Source organism: Sinocyclocheilus grahami, unplaced genomic scaffold (genome assembly GCF_001515645.1).
Source record: "Sinocyclocheilus grahami isolate Dianchi unplaced genomic scaffold, SAMN03320097.WGS_v1.1 scaffold6.1, whole genome shotgun sequence".
Lineage (NCBI taxonomy): Eukaryota > Metazoa > Chordata > Actinopteri > Cypriniformes > Cyprinidae > Sinocyclocheilus > Sinocyclocheilus grahami.
This window is the reverse complement of record NW_015505185.1, coordinates 1,297,808-1,321,002: the sequence shown is the minus strand read 5'-3', so window position 1 is coordinate 1,321,002 and position 23,195 is coordinate 1,297,808. Positions and strand designations below refer to the sequence as shown.

At 36.4% G+C, this 23,195-nt stretch overlaps 3 protein-coding genes across 5 annotated transcripts in view; 1 reads left to right on the top strand and 2 right to left on the bottom strand.

Moving 5' to 3' along the window:
* LOC107588244 (uncharacterized protein SYNPCC7002_A1628-like) overlaps window positions 1-5,347 on the top strand; it is a 6,850-nt gene extending 1,503 nt beyond the window's left edge. Inside the window, exons 4-8 of one of the 2 annotated variants that reach the window (XM_016276279.1) lie at window positions 728-924; window positions 1,108-1,258; window positions 2,235-2,351; window positions 4,794-4,936; window positions 5,220-5,347. In XM_016276279.1, coding sequence (XP_016131765.1) covers window positions 728-924; window positions 1,108-1,258; window positions 2,235-2,351; window positions 4,794-4,936; window positions 5,220-5,243 — 632 coding nt within the window. In that variant the 3' untranslated portion in view covers window positions 5,244-5,347. Of the gene's footprint in view, window positions 1-727; window positions 925-1,107; window positions 1,259-2,234; window positions 2,352-4,793; window positions 4,937-5,219 lie in introns of those variants that run through there. The other variant, XM_016276287.1, reaches the window with a different exon arrangement.
* Window positions 5,348-5,889: 542 nt separating this feature from the next.
* Window positions 5,890-7,529, bottom strand: LOC107587148 (probable tRNA methyltransferase 9-like protein). The gene has a single exon (XM_016274814.1). The coding sequence runs from the start codon at window positions 7,504-7,506 to the stop codon at window positions 6,535-6,537; it is 972 nt and encodes a 323-aa protein (XP_016130300.1). The 5' UTR covers window positions 7,507-7,529; the 3' UTR covers window positions 5,890-6,534.
* A 70-nt stretch (window positions 7,530-7,599) lies between these two features.
* On the bottom strand, window positions 7,600-21,244 carry LOC107587137 (probable tRNA methyltransferase 9-like protein). Of its 2 annotated transcripts, none has more exons than XM_016274794.1 (4): window positions 21,026-21,244; window positions 13,322-13,512; window positions 12,750-12,923; window positions 7,600-9,076 (listed from the first exon to the last, which is right to left on the bottom strand). In XM_016274794.1, the coding sequence occupies exons 2-4, from the start codon at window positions 13,473-13,475 to the stop codon at window positions 8,133-8,135; spliced, it is 1,272 nt and encodes a 423-aa protein (XP_016130280.1). In that variant the 5' UTR covers window positions 13,476-13,512; window positions 21,026-21,244; the 3' UTR covers window positions 7,600-8,132. The 2 variants fall into 2 exon arrangements, with proteins under 2 accessions (XP_016130280.1, XP_016130288.1); XM_016274802.1 differs by having other exon boundaries at window positions 13,322-13,504.
* Between the last annotated feature and the right edge of the window lie 1,951 nt (window positions 21,245-23,195).

The window sequence follows — 23,195 nt, the reverse complement described above, 5'->3', positions numbered from 1 at the left end:
TGAGCTCTTCAGGCAGTTCTTTTGACCTCATGATTCTCATTTGCTCTGACATGCACTGTGAGCTGTAAGGTCTTATATAGACAGGTGTGTGGCTTTCCTAATCAAGTCCAATCAGTATAATCAAACACAGCTGGACTCAAATGAAGGTGTAGAACCATCTCAAGGATGATCAGAAGAAATGGACAGCACCTGAGTTAAATATATGAGTGTCACAGCAAAGGGTCTGAATACTTAGGACCATGAGATATTTCAGTTTTTCTTTTTTAATAAATCTGCAAAAATGTCAACAATTCTGTGTTTCTCTGTCAATATGGGGTGCTGTGTGTACATTAATGAGGAAAAAACATTAACTTAAATGATTTTAGCAAATGGCTGCAATATAACAAAGAGTGAAAAATTTAAGGGGGTCTGAATACTTTCCGTACCCACTGTATATATATATAACAACAACACTTTTCTTATTGAAATAAGCATAAATTAAATTATTTACGATAAATATTACCATGAGGTACATTTACAATTTTACTTTTTATTTATTAAAAAAAAATTGCATTATAGTACAGACCCTATTTGTTATGAAAATAATGTCACAATGGAAAAATACTTTATTTTCTTATGCAAAACATAATTTCTTTTTTGTTTGCTGCATAGCTATGGAGGTTTGTAAAACTACAGTATATTGTTCTGTATATTGTAATGTATTTCTCTCATGTGAGATGTGGTCCAGGCGGCACTGTCCTGGCAGGAGAGATCGCCCTGCAGAGGGGACTGGCGTGCAGTACAGCAGGAGGGACCCATCATGCCTTCCCCAGCTACGGCTCGGGCTTCTGTCTGCTCAATGACCTGGCTGTGGCTGCCAAACACTTGATGGGTGAGTCCACATCCAGGAGGAAGATTCTCATTGTGGATTTGGATGTACATCAGGTACATGACTTCCAACCTTTTACTCTTTGGTTTTATTTTTGAGAAAGACATATTTAATAATAGTGGATGAAACATTTACAGTTCAGAAATAAAATTTCTGAACTGACCAAAATGCTGTTGTTTTCCTGAATTATGTATTGTAAGAATGATATAAATAATGTTTTCCTTTCCTCTGTTCACTAGGGTGATGGAACAGCATTCATATTTAAGGATGAACCGGATGTTTTCACCTTCTCAGTGCATTGTGGGAAAAACTTTCCTGTGCGAAAGCAGCAGAGTGACCTAGATGTCAGTTTGGAAGATGGCATCGAAGACAAAGAGTATCTTTCCAAAGGTATTTTCATTTCACTTTCACTAATTTTCACAAAAACATATGCAGATCACTTTTTGACTTTTGAATAAATGTAAATAATTTCAATAAATCTCTATTACAAGGAATAGTTCATACAAAATGAAAATTTGCTGTAATTTTACCCTCAGGCCATCCAAGATGCAAATTAGTTTGTTTCTTCATTTGAACAGATTTGGAGAAATTTAGCATTACAGCACTTGCTCTGCAGTGAATGGGTGCCGTCAGAATGAGAGTCCAAACAGCTGATAAAAGCATCACAGTAATCCACACGACTCCAGTCCATCAATTAATGTCTTCTGAAACGAAAAGCTGTGTGTTTGTAAAACACAAATTCATCATGGCATTTTTTAACTTTAAACACTCTGGCCAAAAATGAGTCCATAATCCGTAATAATGCTTCCTTTTGTGAGAGAAAAAAAAAAAGGAATCCCCTGTTGTCCTCTCACATCAAAATCCACTGACATATTTGTTTAAAACAGATTTGGGCTGTTTTTGCTTGTAAACGGTGCTTGATCAGTGCATATTTCTCTCCTGATGCAGATCATTTTTCACTGAAAAAGCAATATTATGCATGGAGAACATTTATTGTATTTCATTGTATTGTATTTTAGCCATAAGCAATGGTTTGAAGTTAAAAATGTCTTAATGATGGATTTGTTTCTTACAAACACACAGAGCTTTTCATTTAAAAAGACATTAATTGATAGACTGGAGTCGTGTGGATCATTTTGATGTTTTTATCAGCTGTTTGGACTTTCATTCTGACAGCATCCATTCATTGGAGAGGATCTGCTGAATTTCTCCTAATATCTTCTGAAGAAAAACAAAGTCATCTACATCTTGGATGGCCTGAGAGTGAGTACATGTTCACCAAATTTTAGTTTTTGGGGGAACTATTCCTTTAAATAAACCAGTGTGTGATACTATGGTAAAATGCGTTAAGTAATTTCCTGTGCAGTCCAGGAACACCTCCCTTGGTTACTGGAAACATTCCGGCCGGGTTTGGTGCTCTATGATTCTGGAGTGGATCCACACTGGGAGGATGAACTTGGAAGACTTCATCTCACAGATGAAGGTGAATCCTTTCACTCTATTACGCACATATATCATACATCATAAAAAAAATCAAAGCAGTATTTTATGTAATTGACCCTTCAGTGACTTTGTGCATTTACCCGGCCTAGGAACACAGCTGGACTCAAATGAAGGTGTAGAACCATCTCAAGGATGATCAGAAGAAATGGACAGCACCTGAGTTAAATATATGAGTGTCACAGCAAAGGGTCTGAATACTTAGGACCATGAGATATTTCAGTTTTTCTTTTTTAATAAATCTGCAAAAATGTCAACAATTCTGTGTTTTTCTGTCAATATGGGGTGCTGTGTGTACATTAATGAGGAAAAAACATTAACTTAAATGATTTTAGCAAATGGCTGCAATATAACAAAGAGTGAAAAATTTAAGGGGGTCTGAATACTTTCCGTACCCACTGTATATATATATAACAACAACACTTTTCTTATTGAAATAAGCATAAATTAAATTATTTACGATAAATATTACCATGAGGTACATTTACAATTTTACTTTTTATTTATTAAAAAAAAATTGCATTATAGTACAGACCCTATTTGTTATGAAAATAATGTCACAATGGAAAAATACTTTATTTTCTTATGCAAAACATAATTTCTTTTTTGTTTGCTGCATAGCTATGGAGGTTTGTAAAACTACAGTATATTGTTCTGTATATTGTAATGTATTTCTCTCATGTGAGATGTGGTCCAGGCGGCACTGTCCTGGCAGGAGAGATCGCCCTGCAGAGGGGACTGGCGTGCAGTACAGCAGGAGGGACCCATCATGCCTTCCCCAGCTACGGCTCGGGCTTCTGTCTGCTCAATGACCTGGCTGTGGCTGCCAAACACTTGATGGGTGAGTCCACATCCAGGAGGAAGATTCTCATTGTGGATTTGGATGTACATCAGGTACATGACTTCCAACCTTTTACTCTTTGGTTTTATTTTTGAGAAAGACATATTTAATAATAGTGGATGAAACATTTACAGTTCAGAAATAAAATTTCTGAACTGACCAAAATGCTGTTGTTTTCCTGAATTATGTATTGTAAGAATGATATAAATAATGTTTTCCTTTCCTCTGTTCACTAGGGTGATGGAACAGCATTCATATTTAAGGATGAACCGGATGTTTTCACCTTCTCAGTGCATTGTGGGAAAAACTTTCCTGTGCGAAAGCAGCAGAGTGACCTAGATGTCAGTTTGGAAGATGGCATCGAAGACAAAGAGTATCTTTCCAAAGGTATTTTCATTTCACTTTCACTAATTTTCACAAAAACATATGCAGATCACTTTTTGACTTTTGAATAAATGTAAATAATTTCAATAAATCTCTATTACAAGGAATAGTTCATACAAAATGAAAATTTGCTGTAATTTTACCCTCAGGCCATCCAAGATGCAAATTAGTTTGTTTCTTCATTTGAACAGATTTGGAGAAATTTAGCATTACAGCACTTGCTCTGCAGTGAATGGGTGCCGTCAGAATGAGAGTCCAAACAGCTGATAAAAGCATCACAGTAATCCACACGACTCCAGTCCATCAATTAATGTCTTCTGAAACGAAAAGCTGTGTGTTTGTAAAACACAAATTCATCATGGCATTTTAACTTTAAACACTGGCCAAAAATGAGTCCATAATCCATAATAATGCTTCCTTTTGTGAGAGAAAAAAAAAAGGAATCCCCTGTTGTCCTCTCACATCAAAATCCACTGACATATTTGTTTAAAACAGATTTGGGCTGTTTTTGCTTGTAAACGGTGCTTGATCAGTGCATATTTCTCTCCTGATGCAGATCATTTTTCACTGAAAAAGCAATATTATGCATGGAGAACATTTATTGTATTTCATTGTATTGTATTTTAGCCATAAGCAATGGTTTGAAGTAAAAAATGTCTTAATGATGGATTTGTTTCTTACAAACACACAGAGCTTTTCATTTAAAAAGACATTAATTGATAGACTGGAGTCGTGTAGATCATTTTGATGTTTTTATCAGCTGTTTGGACTTTCATTCTGACAGCATCCATTCACTGGAGAGGATCTGCTGAATTTCTACTAATATCTTCTGAAGAAAAACAAAGTCATCTACATCTTGGATGGCCTGAGAGTGAGTACATGTTCACCAAATTTTAGTTTTTGGGGGAACTATTCCTTTAAATAAACCAGTGTGTGATACTATGGTAAAATGCGTTAAGTAATTTCCTGTGCAGTCCAGGAACACCTCCCTTGGTTACTGGAAACATTCCGGCCGGGTTTGGTGCTCTATGATTCTGGAGTGGATCCACACTGGGAGGATGAACTTGGAAGACTTCATCTCACAGATGAAGGTGAATCCTTTCACTCTATTACGCACATATATCATACATCATAAAAAAAATCAAAGCAGTATTTTATGTAATTGACCCTTCAGTGACTTTGTGCATTTACCCGGCCTAGGACTTTACCAGAGGGATCTTTATGTTCTTCAGACAGTCATTAAAAGGGGCATTCCTGTGGCTACTGTCATTGGAGGAGGCTATTCCAGAGATATTGATCGACTGGCGCGCAGGCACTCAATAATTCACAGAGCTGCATCAAAGGTGAGGTCACAGAATTCATAATGAAAGTAACATGTATTTCATGGACCTGTGTGAATTGAACATGGACATTATTGGGTGCCTTGTACCAATTTAATCTATATATTCATTTATTCTATATTCTACAGAAAGACACATTCTATGCTGCTGTTTTTACGTGTTGATGTTATTAAGAAGCATATTTTGCTTTTATAGTACTGCTGAGCTTTCTGTCCTCTTTATCACAAATGTGAACAACACTTTCAAAGGTTTATATGCTTTTAATGGTTCCCATTTCTGCATTTAGGTTTGGAGAGAACATGGACTTTAACTCCGAGATGAAAATGGACAGCAGGTGCTAAACAATCTAAGATTGGTGGGACCATATGAACGTTCCGCAGTGCCATTGTATGCAATAGATTTTATGAATAAAAATGCCGTATTTATTCAAGCGATCCTTTCAATTCTTACTCTTTTAATAATGTTTTTTTTTCATTATTATTATTATTATTTATAAATGGTTGGGTTTTACAAAGAAAAAAACTTGCTTGCCTCTTAAAATGGCAGTGTCGCTCACTGTTATTAGTAGAATTCTAAATTATTATTTAATTAATTTGTTTAATTACAAAAATACAATAATAAAAATAATTTAAATCATTCTTAATAATGCAGTTTTATTATAAACTGTTGTACAAAGCACAGAATTAATTACTGGTCTGTAATTAATTCTATACCTTTAATTAATTACAGATTAAAAATGAATTTGAGCCAGCGTTCAAATAAAAACAGATAAATGCTTTTATAATATAATAAAACAAGTTGTGTTTCATGAAGTAGAGAACTGATTAATAGTGTGTTGATATTACTTTTCTGGCCTATTATTTAAGAAGAACATATTTAAAGTAACCGGAAATTTGACCTTTTTCACTGTAAAGACATGTATTTGCACCAATGGGTCAGATAAAACTAAATATAGAGCTTTTATTATATTTAAGTCCAAAATACACATAAAAATGGTTCAAGTTTAAAGGAAAATTAAAGACCTTTGTTGAGACATTTTGACACGGTCAAGTTACACCAATACAAACATACATCTTGTGTAATCTATTAACAAGCTTTCGACTAGTTAAAATCTTGTTTAAAAGCTTCAGAGCACAACACAACAGCTAATACTAACCACACAACACAACACCTACACAGACAAACTCCTGAAGAGCCTTCTATAAGAAAATGTGCTCACATTGTTTGGTTCAGAAAAATGATGTGCTATGCTTTCTTTTTCAGGCAGGCATTGCTTAAGACAGTTAATAGTGATACACCATTAAAATCAGTGCAAGTGAAGTCAATTATTTTCAACTCAAAACTTAAGACATCACAAAGAATGGAGACTAAAGCTACATTTTAGAATAGCAAATTTTAAAGTACGACTAGCTTTAGTGTTACGACTTGGACCAACACTGGTCACGTCAAAGCATCGATACCTTGCTTGTTATTGCCACTGATACTGAACAGCTAATGTTAGCTAAATATTAGCTCTCTGGTCCCAATACTTAAAAATCTCAAACTAAAACTTTTAAAGACCTCAAAACGGATATTATTAATTAAAACATTTAAATTGAGATTTAAACCTTCCAGACTTGGACCTTCTCAGCCACTACGCACCAATTGGCGTGATCCAAGTAAGTGTGCAGAACATGGAGCTCGTCAACATGGTTTTGGATCAACTGTGTCAGTTCTCCTTCCCTGAATACGTGGTAGTATCTCAGACAAGAGTCCTTCAGCTGTTCGCTGCTCTGTCCACTCATCCCATCGCTTTCCAGAAGAGACGCTGTGCTTTCCTGCCTCTGCAAGGGCTCTTGTTGGCTCAATTTACCATCTACCTCCACGTGTCCTTCAAGAGTTGACTGATCCCTCTGGTAGGACACCAAGTCAGGCAATGGTACTGCAGAACAATCATGGACGAGCTCCACAGGAACAGTCTCATTTCCATTCCCAGAACTTCTGTTGTCATTTTTATGGACCTGTTCGTTGGGATCCGAGATGAAGACGTCTTCTTCTAGACTGGTTCTGGAAGAGGATGAAAAGAGGCTGGACATCTGCCTGATGAGACCTCTACTGCTAGTTCGCCGGCTTCTGCTTTCCGATGCTTCATCGACAGGGGTTTGTAAAGTGCTGGAAGAGGAGCGGGACACGGTCAGGCTGGTGAAGTCCAGCACTGAATCCAAAGATCTGGAGAAGAACCAAAGCCTTTGCGGTTTCTGCTGGCCGGGGCTGATCAAGTCTCCGGATTCGTCCACCATGGAGGATGTGCTTCTCACTTTCCTGTGCTTGTCGCTGGAAGCGGAGTCGTCGCTGACGCTTTGGGTTCCGTTGCCTCGCTCTCTGAGGGCAGGAGATAAAGGGGGATTGGGGTTCCAGGGAATGAAGATGTCCTGCTTCTCAAACTTGCGCCTCTTCTGCTCCATGGCCCAAACGTAAATCATGATCCGCCCTCCCACACGCAGGGTGCGCGCCATCTCTTTTATTGCTCGGACACGCCGTTCTTTGGTGGACATGTGGTGGATGACTAAACAATTGAAAGAAATTGTATTCATAGGTCATTGATATATATTCTACTGATTTCAAGGAATAGTTCTACCCAGAATTTAATTTGTTATTCACCCTATACACTACCATAAATACAAACATACATCTTGTGTAATCTATTAACAAGCTTTCGACTAGTTAAAATCTTGTTTAAAAGCTTCAGAGCACAACACAACAGCTAATACTAACCACACAACACAACACCTACACAGACAAACTCCTGAAGAGCCTTCTATAAGAAAATGTGCTCACATTGTTTGGTTCAGAAAAATGATGTGCTATGCTTTCTTTTTCAGGCAGGCATTGCTTAAGACAGTTAATAGTGATACACCATTAAAATCAGTGCAAGTGAAGTCAATTATTTTCAACTCAAAACTTAAGACATCACAAAGAATGGAGACTAAAGCTACATTTTAGAATAGCAAATTTTAAAGTACGACTAGCTTTAGTGTTACGACTTGGACCAACACTGGTCACGTCAAAGCATCGATACCTTGCTTGTTATTGCCACTGATACTGAACAGCTAATGTTAGCTAAATATTAGCTCTCTGGTCCCAATACTTAAAAATCTCAAACTAAAACTTTTAAAGACCTCAAAACGGATATTATTAATTAAAACATTTAAATTGAGATTTAAACCTTCCAGACTTGGACCTTCTCAGCCACTACGCACCAATTGGCGTGATCCAAGTAAGTGTGCAGAACATGGAGCTCGTCAACATGGTTTTGGATCAACTGTGTCAGTTCTCCTTCCCTGAATACGTGGTAGTATCTCAGACAAGAGTCCTTCAGCTGTTCGCTGCTCTGTCCACTCATCCCATCGCTTTCCAGAAGAGACGCTGTGCTTTCCTGCCTCTGCAAGGGCTCTTGTTGGCTCAATTTACCATCTACCTCCACGTGTCCTTCAAGAGTTGACTGATCCCTCTGGTAGGACACCAAGTCAGGCAATGGTACTGCAGAACAATCATGGACGAGCTCCACAGGAACAGTCTCATTTCCATTCCCAGAACTTCTGTTGTCATTTTTATGGACCTGTTCGTTGGGATCCGAGATGAAGACGTCTTCTTCTAGACTGGTTCTGGAAGAGGATGAAAAGAGGCTGGACATCTGCCTGATGAGACCTCTACTGCTAGTTCGCCGGCTTCTGCTTTCCGATGCTTCATCGACAGGGGTTTGTAAAGTGCTGGAAGAGGAGCGGGACACGGTCAGGCTGGTGAAGTCCAGCACTGAATCCAAAGATCTGGAGAAGAACCAAAGCCTTTGCGGTTTCTGCTGGCCGGGGCTGATCAAGTCTCCTGATTCGTCCACCATGGAGGATGTGCTTCTCACTTTCCTGTGCTTGTCGCTGGAAGCGGAGTCGTCGCTGACGCTTTGGGTTCCGTTGCCTCGCTCTCTGAGGGCAGGAGATAAAGGGGGATTGGGGTTCCAGGGAATGAAGATGTCCTGCTTCTCAAACTTGCGCCTCTTCTGCTCCATGGCCCAAACGTAAATCATGATCCGCCCTCCCACACGCAGGGTGCGCGCCATCTCTTTTATTGCTCGGACACGCCGTTCTTTGGTGGACATGTGGTGGATGACTAAACAATTGAAAGAAATTGTATTCATAGGTCATTGATATATATTCTACTGATTTCAAGGAATAGTTCTACCCAGAATTTAATTTGTTATTCACCCTATACACTACCATAAAACCCATATTTTTGCCATGTATGCAATCAATTTTATTACAAATATGAATCATTTAGTCAACTTTAAAGCTATATATTTATAGCCACCTTTTTAATAATGCATTTTTAATGTTCATATAGTTGTTGGGTTTACAAAGTAGAGAATCATTAGTTATTATTAGTTTGTTGACTACCTGTTTAATTCAGCATTTATTATTATTATTAATTACCTTATATATTTATATATTATTTTAATTACCTATATATATATATACTGGATTTTTTTTTTCTCATTTTGTCTCTCATAGTTGAGGTATACCTATGATGAAAATTACAGGCCTCTCTCATCTTTTTAAGTGGGAGAACTTGCACAATTGGTGGCTGACTAAATACTTTTTTCCCCACTGTATATATATACACACACACACACACACACAGTGAAATTGTTATTTTAATATTTTTCATTGGCATGGTATTTCATTGGTATAATTTAAAATAATGTACTGATTCAGTACGAGTCAATATTGTCTCAATTCAATAATGTCCCACATCAATACTGTTGATTGTTATTAATAATAATAATAATAATAATAATTTTAAATTAAAAACTCAAATAAAAATATGCACACTAAAAACATTTGAAAACCTTGTGAAGACTTACAGAAAATGTTTGACCTCTGTCATTGCCAACAAAGGGTATATTATAACAAAGTATTGAGATGAAATTTTGTTATTGACCAAATACTTGTTTTCCACCATAATTTGCAAATAAATTCTTTAAAAATCCTACAATGTGATTTTCTGGATTTTTTTTCTCATTTTGTCTCTCATAGTTGAGGTATACCTATGATGAAAATTACAGGCCTCTCTCATCTTTTTAAGTGGGAGAACTTGCACAATTGGTGGCTGACTAAATACTTTTTTCCCCACTGTATATATATACACACACACACACACACACAGTGAAATTGTTATTTTAATATTTTTCATTGGCATGGTATTTCATTGGTATAATTTAAAATAATGTACTGATTCAGTACGAGTCAATATTGTCTCAATTCAATAATGTCCCACATCAATACTGTTGATTGTTATTAATAATAATAATAATAATAATAATAATTTTAAATTAAAAACTCAAATAAAAATATGCACACTAAAAACATTTGAATCAAACTAAATATAGTATTCTTAATGTTTTTCATATGCAAATAATTTATTTAAATATTACTTATAATTAAAAATATTATATTGATTCAGCGAGTCAATATCCCACAACAATACTGTTGATTATTATTATTATTCATAATAACAACAACAATAATAATAAAACAATAGCAACAATAATTTTAAATTAGAAAAAAAAAAATTTTAATTAGTTTATAAAAATAAAAATATGCACACTAAAACATTTGAATATATAGAATTATAATATATATCTATATATATCTATATAGAGAGAGAGAGAGAGAGAGAGAGAGAGAGAATTTTTTCCAATTAAGAAATAAAATACAGGTTTAGGAGCTGGAAAAATAATAAGAAGAAGAGAGAACAATGTCAAATTTACCGTCCCTCACATAGACGCTGCATTAGACCTAAAACATTTGAATATATAGAATTATAATATATATCTATATATATCTATATAGAGAGAGAGAGAGAGAGAGAGAGAGAGAGAATTTTTTCCAATTAAGAAATAAAATACAGGTTTAGGAGCTGGAAAAATAATAAGAAGAAGAGAGAACAATGTCAAATTTACCGTCCCTCACATAGACACTGCATTAGACACACCCTCGCATTAGTGTTAACAGTTTTTTTGTAATTTGATGCAAAGGTGATATAATACAAAGAATAGTGTTATAAATGTACATGCATTTTTTCAAAAATACAAATATGAAAAAATTGAGGATTTACGATGCCGATGACGGTTAAACGCGTCATCACAGTCTTGTGAAAATTGTCCATATAAAACCAAAAATCAATGCAGAAAGCCCAGCTCATAGCGGTGGGCTGTTTCCTGCGTTTAGTGGGGGCTTTCAGAGTGTTTAAACCATTATGAGACTCTGATATCATCAATGGGCACATTAATCTTCTCTCTGAGGATTCACGAGGGGTTGCCAGGTGACCCAGCTGTACAGCCTGACAACAAATACTCCCCGGCCTCTTCCAAGAAGCACTCATCTCCTGTAGCCTAGTAACACCTCTTGTTTCCTCCACCTCATAAAGCCTAAATAAACCTATATATCCGCTCCATTTCAAATTAATGGCAGCACTACCAGCTGATTGAAATTAAATGGTTGGATCGTGGAAATACTAGTGTTAATGTGGGTGTATGACATTATGAATTGTGCTCCTATAAATGCACATCCTCATAGATCATTATGCTAATGATCTCATGTCAGAGCCTGTAACGCAGATGTCCGCACTGCATGTTCCTTTTACTGTTCCAATACATTCTGCACTAAAATAAAACATGGATGTGCATAAAAGGAAAGAAAAATCGTTGTAATTCATTGAAATGTGAAATAATTTTGACTAGTTTAATGCCTAATATGGATGGGAATTAAGATAGTAGTTCTTGCTGGTTGCACGCAGCAACAGAAAGCACAACTAGTGTGGACCATTCACAAACAAATGACTCTAATGAGTTGATTCTTGTGATTCTGGTAAAAAAAAAAATATTCATAAACTTGTGCTCTGTCAGGTTGAATCATTCTAATGACTCACTGAATCAATCAGAACAGTTCTTCACTTATTCACTGAACTAAAAGTAACAAATAAAGTGCTTCCTCAAAAGTACTAAAACAATCAATAATGGAATCCTTAATGAACAGACTCATTAAGTGGAATCTGCATCAGAACCAGAATGAAATTGAATGTCAGGGTATTATAGTTAACTAAAACTATTTACATTACTTGAAATAAAATAAACGTTAAATGAAATAAAATAAAATATTACCAAAATATATATATATATATATTTTAGCTAGTTCAGTGTAAACATTTCTCATGTTCATTTAGTTTAACTTAATGTTTTAAAATAACAAACTGAACATTTAAAAAAAAAAAAAAAAAAAAACTGTATAGACATTTAAAGAACTAAACAATTACTAACAAAAATGACAAAAATACACATCAAAATGGTGAATGTTAAGATGTTTGTCTATGCAAAAATTGTAAATTATATGATTAAAATGTATTTAGTCGAGATATATACTATATGTGTGCTTTCTCCGTTTTATGCATTTTTTAAGTCCAATTAATTTTTAAATGAATAATATAAATATTGGATTGTAAGAAGTAGAGAATTAATTTGTCTCAGTATTTTTTTCCTATGATGATTATTAATCAGTTAAAAACTAACTGAACTGAAGTTTTAAAATAATTATATAATAACCTTTTATATATACAATTATATATCATATAATAACCGTTTTGAGGTTTATTATGATTACTGAAAGAATCATTATTATTTACAGACTCATTAATGTAATATTTAAATAACGGAATCATTAAATGAATGTAAATGAGAATCAGAATGAATCCATCCAAATGTTTTAGGGTATTTATTTTGCTGCGTTACCTGCAATGGAGAGCACTGCATCAAAGCAGCCGTCTCTGTAGGGTAAACGCAGGCCATCGCAAAGCTGCACCTCGTGACCTCGACTCCACGCAGAGTCCACCAACGGCCGACACACGTCACAGCCCAACTTAAAGATATCCTCATTGATGTGCAGATATTTGCCATTGCCACATCCTGCAATAATTAAAAAAGTAATCAGTGCATGTCATAGAAATGAATCAAAAACATAAAATTGTTTTTCCCTCATGGATGATTCACTGGGTTGTTTTTCCAGTGCCGTACTGTAATAACTTTGGTGCCCATTCATCCTTATTAAACTTTAATATGAATAATTGCATTTCCTTTCAAACAGCGCTCCTGTCTGCTAAGTCTGTATGTGATAACGGGCCATTAAGTTTTTCCAGGCAAAAGAATAAAGACAAGATTACATGCGTTTCTTTTCAGCCATAGTACACGATGACTGTTTACAAAGAAAGCGTGACTTTGACACTAGTAAAAGCATATTGATCTTGCTATTCTGAGAGTTTTATTTCTCGCTTGAGAGACATTAAAGACAGAATGCGAAGCCTTACCGACATCCGCCACGATGCTGCCGGGCTCCTGCTCTAGCAGGAACTGTTTGACCTTGGGCCAAGCTTTGTAGCGGCTGTCGTTGAAGTAGGGTGCGATCCTCTCGTACACGCTGTGAACATGGTCTCTCTCCAGCTGGCTGGCAGCCTCGTCCATGCTGCTCTCTATTAAACCCCACAGAGCATCTTCACCACTTCGCCAGACAGAGAGGGAGGAGGAGAGACACGAAATGAGACCTAAAGATTGAGTCGCCCTCTGCTTAATGCTTTGGTTTCACAGCCATTTCTAAAAAAAATGAATTCAATACGATATTTTGATTGGTTGCTTCTATACAGCAGTATGAGCCTGGAGGATATACAGTCAGGTCCATATATATTTGGACACTGACACAATTTTCATAAATTTGAGTATGAGGTTTTTGTGTATAAACCTCCTGTATGAGGTTTTTTCTCATATTTATATCATATGATAAGCGATATCACATGAGCAGCGAGAGCAGAGTGTTGTTTGTCCCGAATATAACGAGTGCACGTGATTTAATTCAACAGTTCAGTAAATAAGAAGTTAATATTGTGTTATATTTTAAACACAATATTGTCTGTTTTTGCTCAGTTTTGCCAACAAAAATATTACCTATAAAGCCACAGCAGAATTGTTGTGCATCTCCGAGCAACACAGCGGTGTTTAGTTTCTGAATGAATCCGCGTTTTAAACAAATCATGTGAACCAATGATTCAAGCCTAGTCATGTGCTGGTCCTAAGCAACTAGCTCCTGATGAGGACCAGCTCATAACCAGCTCAGGACCAGTTTAAACCAGCTCAAACCAGCTGCCATACTTCAAAACAAACCTAACCAGCATATGCTGTTTTTTTCAACAGGGTTACTAGAGACAGACTGTGAAACATTAGCAATGAGAAGGTGTGTTTTTGTTGACTTTAGTGTTTTTTCTTTTATTGGGAGTTTCCTGTTCAGATGCAAGATTTATGGGAGGAGAGTATTTAAATGAATCATGCAAGGTGATTTGCTACAGTTTGGGATAGTCAGTTTACTGGTATTTGCGGCACTATGAAACACCCCAAAAAGCATGTCTTCACCCAGTTTGCTCCTACCTTGGTAGTAGTTTACCTGATTATCATTGATTCTGCTTATTTTCAACTACACGTTTACACTGCACGATTTTAGCCCTGATTTTCACTCACTGACAGTTTTGTGGAAATCCTTGTCAAATATGTGTGTAAATATATGTATATATTAGGGCTGTCAGTTTAACGCGTTGACTTAACTAATTAGTTATGAAAAAATAACGAGATTAAAATATTTTAACACAATGCACTGGCCCCACCCCCAGACATGTACATCATCTTACATTACATACAGTTGATTGTTGACAAATATGATGCATGGCAGCAACTCCATAAATGCAGCTGTGCCCTAAAATTCAAGATATTGGTGGGAAAAATGCCTTTGTATGAGCTTTTGTCTCATATTTATATCACATGGTAAGCGATAGCCTATCACACAAGCAGGAAGAGCAATATCAGACTAGTGCTGTTTCTGTCCTGAATATCACTAGTTTAAATGTGATTTTATATAACAGTTTAGAAAATAAGAAGTTGATATTGATATATTTTAAACACAATATTATGTTTTTGCTCAATTTTGCAGAGAACATACTACCTTTAAAGCCATAGCAGAATTGTTGCACGTCTCCGAGCAACACAGCGATGTTTAGTTTCTGCATGAATCCGTGTTTTGAACAAATCATGTGAACCAATGATTCAAGCCTATTCATAAAGTGAGCCATTTACTGAATTCCTGAATGAATCAGCCGTTTGAACAAATCATGTGAACCAATGATTCAAGCCTATTCATAAAGTGAGCCATTTACTGAATTCCTGAATGAATCAGCCGTTTGAACAAATCATGTGAACCAATGATTCAAGCCTATTCATAAAGTGAGCCATTTACTGAATTCCTGAATGAATCAGCCGTTTGAACAAATCGAGTGAATTAAATGACTCGTAAAGGAATTTAAGGCCACCTGCTGGCAGATTTAGTTTCTTATTTAGAGTATTATTTCATTAAAAAAGGAGGAAAAAACTTTAAAGGGATAGTTCACCCAAATTTTTTTTAAATTATGTCATCATTTACTCAAACCTAAATGACTTACTTTCTTTTGTGGAACATAAAAGAAGGTATTTTGAAGACTGTTGTAACAAAGCTGTTTTGGTTACCAATGACTTCCATTGCATGAACAAAAAAAAAAAATGTTTCTCAAATTATCTTCTTTTATGTTCCATAGTTTATGTTAGGCAGTTGTAGCCTAAACACAGATAGGATGTAAATTGTGAGGGAAATGTGTTAAAAAGTCTATATAATAAAAATGTGCTAAATAATAATTAATTGAAATAAATTAATAAATATAAAAAAATGCTATATTTAACTAAGAATTATATTTAATCTAATAATATTGATAATTTTTTATAAATACATTTTGGGCAAAATGTGCTTAATTGTCATTAAAAAAAACTATGTTCCATAGTTTATGTTAGGGCGTTGTAGCCTAAACACAGATAGGATGTAAATTGGGGGGTAAACATGTTAAAAAGTCTATATTATAGTCTTTTATGTTAGGCTGTTGTAGCCTAAACGTTTATGTGTTAAAAATTTTATGTTGAATGAAATTAAATATTTCTTTCTAAAGCTACTGATTGTAATGTCTACTTAAAGGGGTCATCGGATGCCCATTTTCCACAGTTTGATATGATTCTTTAGGGTCATAATGAAAAGTCTATAACATACTTTGGTTCAAATTTCTCAATAGTAGTGTAAACCAACACCCTTTTTACCCTGTCAAAAACAGCTCTGTTCACAGCAAGCCGTGTTTTTTTGTTCCTTTAAAGGGGTCATATGATGCTTTTTTAAAGATCATTATTTGGTGTATTTGGTGTAACAGAATATGCTGACATGCTTTAATGTTCAAGACAGAGCCCGAAAGGGGAACAGAGTCGCTTGACAGACACAGTGATGAAGCTGGTATGTGTGCAGTACACAAGCCACGGTTAAGACAGCTGACTCCACTGTGATGTGATGTGACCCCCCCCCCCTCGCTCTCTCGCGCACGCTCTCTCTTTCTCTCTCTCTCGTTCGCTCGCGCACACACACGATGCGCAAAACTCTGCATTTGAACAGTCAATAGCAAGTGAACATTATGCTAATATTTCCACATAGTGAGGTAGATATGTGGGGGCGTGTTAGAACGAGCCGTTTTAGGGGGGCGTGGCAGAGTCTTAACTTTGATAAAGAATATCTCTTTGGTTTTGGGACTTTAGTCTTTGCAACTTCAGGGATCTTATCTACGCACAATCAGCTTGTAACACTCCAAAGAGAAAGGAAAACTTGAAATCGCATCATATGACCCCTTTAAATGCAAAAGAGCTCTGCTCACCCTGCCACTCTCTTCCGAGTCGCTCTCTGAGAGACTGCAAACTTTCGCCACATTCATCGTGAAACTTGCTAACTAGTACATTATTAGGAAAGGCGATTTGCAAAGATTCATTTAAAAAAAACGTACACTCACTTCTTCTGTAGGTGAAGCTGGTTCACAAATGATTCGTGCGAACAGACGCATTTATGTAGATCGGGGGCACATTCCCTTCAAAAACACATGTAATACACTGCGTCTTCAGCGGCTCAGATGTCGGGAGTAAATGACGACTGCTATGTTCATTATTACATCCAGCAACAGAACACCTCAATCGCTTAGGAGTCATTCTTGTATACAACCGCTTCGGCGTCGAAACAATGGTGGACTGATGACAGCTCACTCAGGGAAGGTCTGTGATAATACACCACTGTCAATCAACTATCGTTGGGAGGGGCCTTGCCCAGTGTGATGTAACACTGCCAGAATCTGAGAACGGCTTGATATGAGAAAGGGGTTTGGATTTATCGAGATTTTTAAAAAAGCACTGGGTGGATTTTTATCATTATAGGGTTGTTGTGTACACACACTGCCAACACACATTTCAGTTCAAACAAGTAAAAGTGAATTTTGCATCCGATGACCTCTTTAATACATTCTCATTTAACACAAAAATAGCTTTAAATAATCTTTTGGGGGCATTTTCACAGCCAAATGTAATTTGCAATTAATTAGATTAATCAACACATCATGTAATTAATCAGATCTGCAGACTGCAGCCCGCGCAGCATAATTGAAATGCAGAGTGGACGGTGCTTTTCAAACTGTGCTGCCACCTCTGATCTGTTTTCAAAGCCTCGGCTGTCATATAACTGCTACTCTTGAAACTAAATGCATCAGCTTTTCAGGTTGTGCTTTATTTATCTATTTATTGTCAAGTATGTGACCTATAACACCAGATGAATTTGCATTCAGCTGTAAAACTAAATTAATTGCCTTTCAGCAGGTTGAGTTGTTGCGAGTTGAGAACTGAAGTCACGGATCAATAAGAGAACATTTCGAAGCAAATCCACATTCGATGGTGATCTACTATCCTGCATTTCGGTCAATAATCTCATGGTCCGGCCAGCAAATCGATGAGACTGTCATGTTGGCTGCCAGAAGGGTTTGGACAAGTCTGCAAAGTACGAATGCAATACCGTTTTATCCCATTTTCACTATTACTAAACACATAACCAGAATCTATAAACAGTGGTTTTGGATTGTATAACAAAGCCATTGTGAATAAGCAATTGACCTTTTGGGATATTTCAATGAAAATAAGATTTTCTTGTTATTTCATAATGCCTCAGTGGTTTGGAAATGTAGTCTGCTGACTGTTATGTAAAACCAGAAAGCCCTTCAGCTGAATCACGTTGCCCTAAAGGGGAAACTCCACAGCTGAAATCGCAGATGAGCCATAAGAGACAACACAGCAGCATGTGGGCTGGTCGTATGTGTGCGACTTGACAGAAGGTGTGTGATGTGCAGGCCAAAATAAATAAATGAATACAGAAATGTACATTTCCAAGCAAGAAGATGGTTGTTTTTGGTAGCATCTTGCACAATAGGTCTTTTAAAGTTCTAATAAAATCAAAACTGCTTCTGTAATGCACGTTTTGTGAATTGTTCATTGGTGTAAGTTATCGCAATTAAAAAAAGAGAGAAAGAAATTTAGATTTATATCACTTGTTCACTAATGGATTCTCTTCAGTGAATGGGTGCCATGAGAATGAGTCCAAACAGCTGATACAAACATGTTTGTAATAAACAAATACATCATTAAGATGTTTTTAAACTTCAAACCGTAGCTTTCACTTCACAGGTCTGCGGATTATTGTGATGTATTTAATCAGATGATTGGACTCTCATTCTGACGGCACCCATTCACTACAGAGGATCCATTGCAAGTAAGTGATGTACAGCTAAATTTGTTCCGATGAACAAACAAACTCATCTGCATCTTGGATGGCCTGTGAGTAGGTATATTTTCAGCAAATGTTCTTCTTTGGGTGAACTATTCCTTCAAAATAGACAACAGGGAGCTTTGCGTGATTATTTTAGTAAACTATGTAATTTTTTATTTCTCACCATTCAATCAATTCCAGATTGATAATGTCAAATCACGCAATGTTTTTCTAAGGGTATGTTTACACAACAATGATTGTGCTAAAAACTGAAAGGTTTTTGCTTTGCGTTTTTAAATAGTTTCATGTTCAGACGACAACAATCCCTGTTCACACAAATCCGCGAAAATGACTAAAAATGCTGAGGGTGAGTAATTAAGAGTTTTCATTTTTTGGGTGAATGATCCCTTTAAGGAAGAAATTGGGGTGCAAATTAAATTTTTTGCACCAAAAAAAAAAAAATCCATAAACAAGGGACACAAGAAATATATTTTGACTCTGGCCAGTAAACAACTACTAGAAACCATGAAGAACACCCTAGCAACCACACTGCAACATTCCAAATCATTGCATAGGTAAGCGTCTCTCATATTTTCTACAGAGAAAAAGATAGCCTTTAGTTATTATGGTCATTTGTGATCATAAAATATTCAAACGGGGCCCTTTTGGAAATGAAATACAATAATAAATAACTGCAAGGGCTGCATTCGCACAGATTCTCTCTCCATGGCAAAATATCCTCACCACAATTGTTTCCGAGAAGTCATTTTAGACTTGCGCTGGCTCTCTGGCCTTGAGAGTCTTGTCAACAAGTAAGCAATATTAAAGGTCATCAAGGCCGCACTGCATCAAATAAAGAGATAGTGGACGGCGACCTTAGAAATGGCACCTCACTGAAAGATGTCAACTGCTTGGTGTCGCTCCAACGCATGCACCTTTAGAAAATATCAAACCTCTTGTCAATGCAAAACCGTGACTTTCTGGAGGCCTTCTGTTTGGAGCATTATGATTTCATCTCCCTTCGGACCCTGCAGTCGGCTCCGTTCTGCCGAGAACACTGAGGGTCCCTCATTACGAGACTATTTTAAGATCACACCCGCTGACAGAAGGATGGGAGAGAAGCGCTACGGCTCCATCACCTCACACAGCCCTGACGAGACTCAGATCGCATCCGACTGTCCCTTCAATTCATTAAAATGCTCAACTCGACAGGCGTTATGTAACCAGCTGCAAGCTGGATGTTGGGAGAATACTGAACAGCAACATCTAAATTTAGAAACAAGCAATACCCGCCAGACCACTATTCTCTTACAGAGAAACAGTGGCTCTGACTCAGTTCCAATGGAAATGTGGAATACACGATAAAGACTTTCAGTGTTTAGTAATTTATCCGTTGATAGACTTACTACTCCGTGCAAGTTTCCTCTAACTGATGCAGCAGATTTAACTTAAATAGCTTATTAAATAAGAACTTGATAGTATGCAGCAGTGTGTGTCAATGGAAATGTGGAATACACGATAAAGACTTTCAGTGTTTAGTAATTTATCCGTTGATAGACTTACTACTCCGTGCAAGTTTCCCCTAACTGATGCAGCAGATTTAACTTAAATAGCTTATTAAATAAGAACTTGATAGTATGCAGCAGTGTGTGTGTGTGTGTGTATAAATGATTATGTACAGTATACACACACACACACACACACACACACACACACAGAGAGAGAGAGAGAGACACATTATTACAAATAAATGAAAACATGGTAAAATATTTATATAGGCTATGAACAATATAAAATATAGATTTTTAATACATAGCCTACTTATTAATAAATATTTTTGAAAACAAGCACACATTTTTACATATATAGCACGCAAGCATGCAGCATAAAACTGGTTTATATGCATATATAATTGTGTGTGTGTGTGTTTTGTTATATAAAAGTATGTGACTGATGCACTTATACAACATATACAAACACACGTGTGCGCAAATGTATATGATCTCAGTTACTTAAATAACAGGAAATACTTGTACATTCATTCATGTTTCTCAGGAAACATTACACTATGAGACACAAGATCCTGCTGATCCTTGATGTTGATGAATACAGTTTAAAACGCCAACAGAAAGCTTCTTCAGAGATGTAATCTTCATTAAACGAACATGCATTTCACACACTGGCGATCCTGTTTATCTTCACGCGCAAACTACACAGAGAACTGTCATTCAACGCGATGCGACACAAATCAATGTATTTCCAATTGAAAGTTGTATCCCATGTTTGTATGCAACACAAGAATTAGCGTCGTATACATCCTATGAATCAAACCTACCTCTCTCAAAGCTACCTCTGTCAGTCGCAGAGGCATCAACCCCGACGGCAGGCTGTTTCTTTAATTCGCGACATTACGTTAATGTCAAAAGTAAAAGACCGCGATAAAACACCGACACCCCACACCGACTGTGTGCAACAGACCGGCTCAAGATGCACACTGCTGGGGATGTGTTAATAAATACATGCTCACTACGCTCGACCCCTAGTCTGGAGTGATGTCCGATTCGCCAACGAATAATTCTTTTCAACCGGTTCTTTTTTGAATGATTCAGTCGAACCGATTCACAAATGATTCTTAAATCTCTTAAATGAAATTTTTCTCCAGAGTATTTTGGAAGTATACTTAGTGTGTGGTAAAAGTAGAAGTAGAGTAAAAATAGAGAGATGGGTAACTGGCGCCTTAAACGCAGCTTGTGGCATAATATAATTCAAGCAGATTGGAAAAAACACATTACAAGCTGCATCAGAGTGGATGAATAATACAAGTTAATTATTAAACTTAACCAAAAACGTATTAATTAAACTGTAAATGCCACTTGGGAGACTCATGGGAACACTGTGATGAATCACAGTTCAACAAACCGTCCAAACGAATCGACTCGCTTAAATGAATCTGATATCCCTGTGCTAGACGGATGAGTGAATTTAATGAGAGCGCAGGGAACACAGGGCTAGTGTGCGGCGTAACATACGCCACTCCGATTGGTCGGCACAGTCACGTGATCCCAATACAATAAACACACACTACTGTGACACACGGCAAGCGATTGAGGCTAAGCAGGATTTCCATTTACTTAAGGATGATTCAGACTTTTACTACAGCGTGTTGTTATGCGAGACAAAAGAGCAGTGTGTTGATAGTTTCACAAAACCCAACAGTGATTTGTAAAAGCTGTAAAATGACAGATAGATGGGTTTAGGATATTTTCTTTATAGATATTAAATTAATACCGCCTTCTAAATAATTTCAAGACTACTGGCAGTGTGTAAATGGTCGTTAAGAGTTTTTGCTTATACCAACACTGAATTGTTTGTCTTATTTCCTATTTCTCATTTGCAGTTGGCACTAAGTAGAGTTCTTTCATAGTGTGGGTGTGTATGAATACATGCAAATTACTGTTCTCCACAAAGCTGTTATACTAGAACAAAAACTGCTTCGTGTTGTTCAGTTGAATGGGGTCTAATGGATTTGGAGTTTTGAAGTAAATGCCACAGCAGCTGGTGGACCCAAAGAGAGGCCATGAAAAACCATTTTTGCTACATCTTACAAAAATATGTTAAGTGATCATTTAAAACCTAATGTCCTCAAACTTGAAATGATGCATGCAGATTTATAAAGCAACGGCAAGGACGCTGAAAGCATGCAAGATCCACACCCAGTCAGCAGTCATCTGATTTCAAGTGGATTGAAACTGCTTTTGTAAATAATGTATTGCATGAGAAACTGAGCTAGACCCTCAGATACATTCCTCCAATCATCAGTAAAGTTTCTTAAGATGTTAAGTGCAACTGGATCTTCTGGACAGATTAGAAAGTCCTGAAATGAACATTTTGAGGACTGATCATGTAGTTTATTTTATTTTTTTGTGGATGTTTGACTATCGTTATTAAAAAAATACAACTGTATGTGTTACTTTTCCTAACTATGAATGGCTTAATTTATGCCATTATGCCAATTTAATATTATCACGTTTTTTCCCATTTTTTGAAGTCAAAACTGGAAAATAATTCACCTTTAAGTGCCGAAATGCACTTTTTTGTTACATTCTATTCTCATTTTGACATTACAGTTTATATATCTAAAAGTACTGTAACGGTGGGTAGAAAAAAAATGTAATTAAAGATAATATTTTACTAAATATAAACCTAAATATATATCAGATAAATGCACATACATGAAAATATACTTCTGCCTTTATATTTTAGAAAGTTCAATCATAATATTTTGAGGCTTTTTGCATCAAAACATTTGAAAACCCCTGGCTAAATGAACACATTACCGATAACAAATATGCAAGTTATTTATACAGAATATTTTATTGGTTCAGCAGACTGAAAAAAACTGATTTGGATGGTGGGGGCGAATCTTCAATTGTTTCCCAACAGCCAATATTAAAAACCAATGCTCTGTACCATCTCCTCCGTTTCAAACACTGATAAAAATCAAT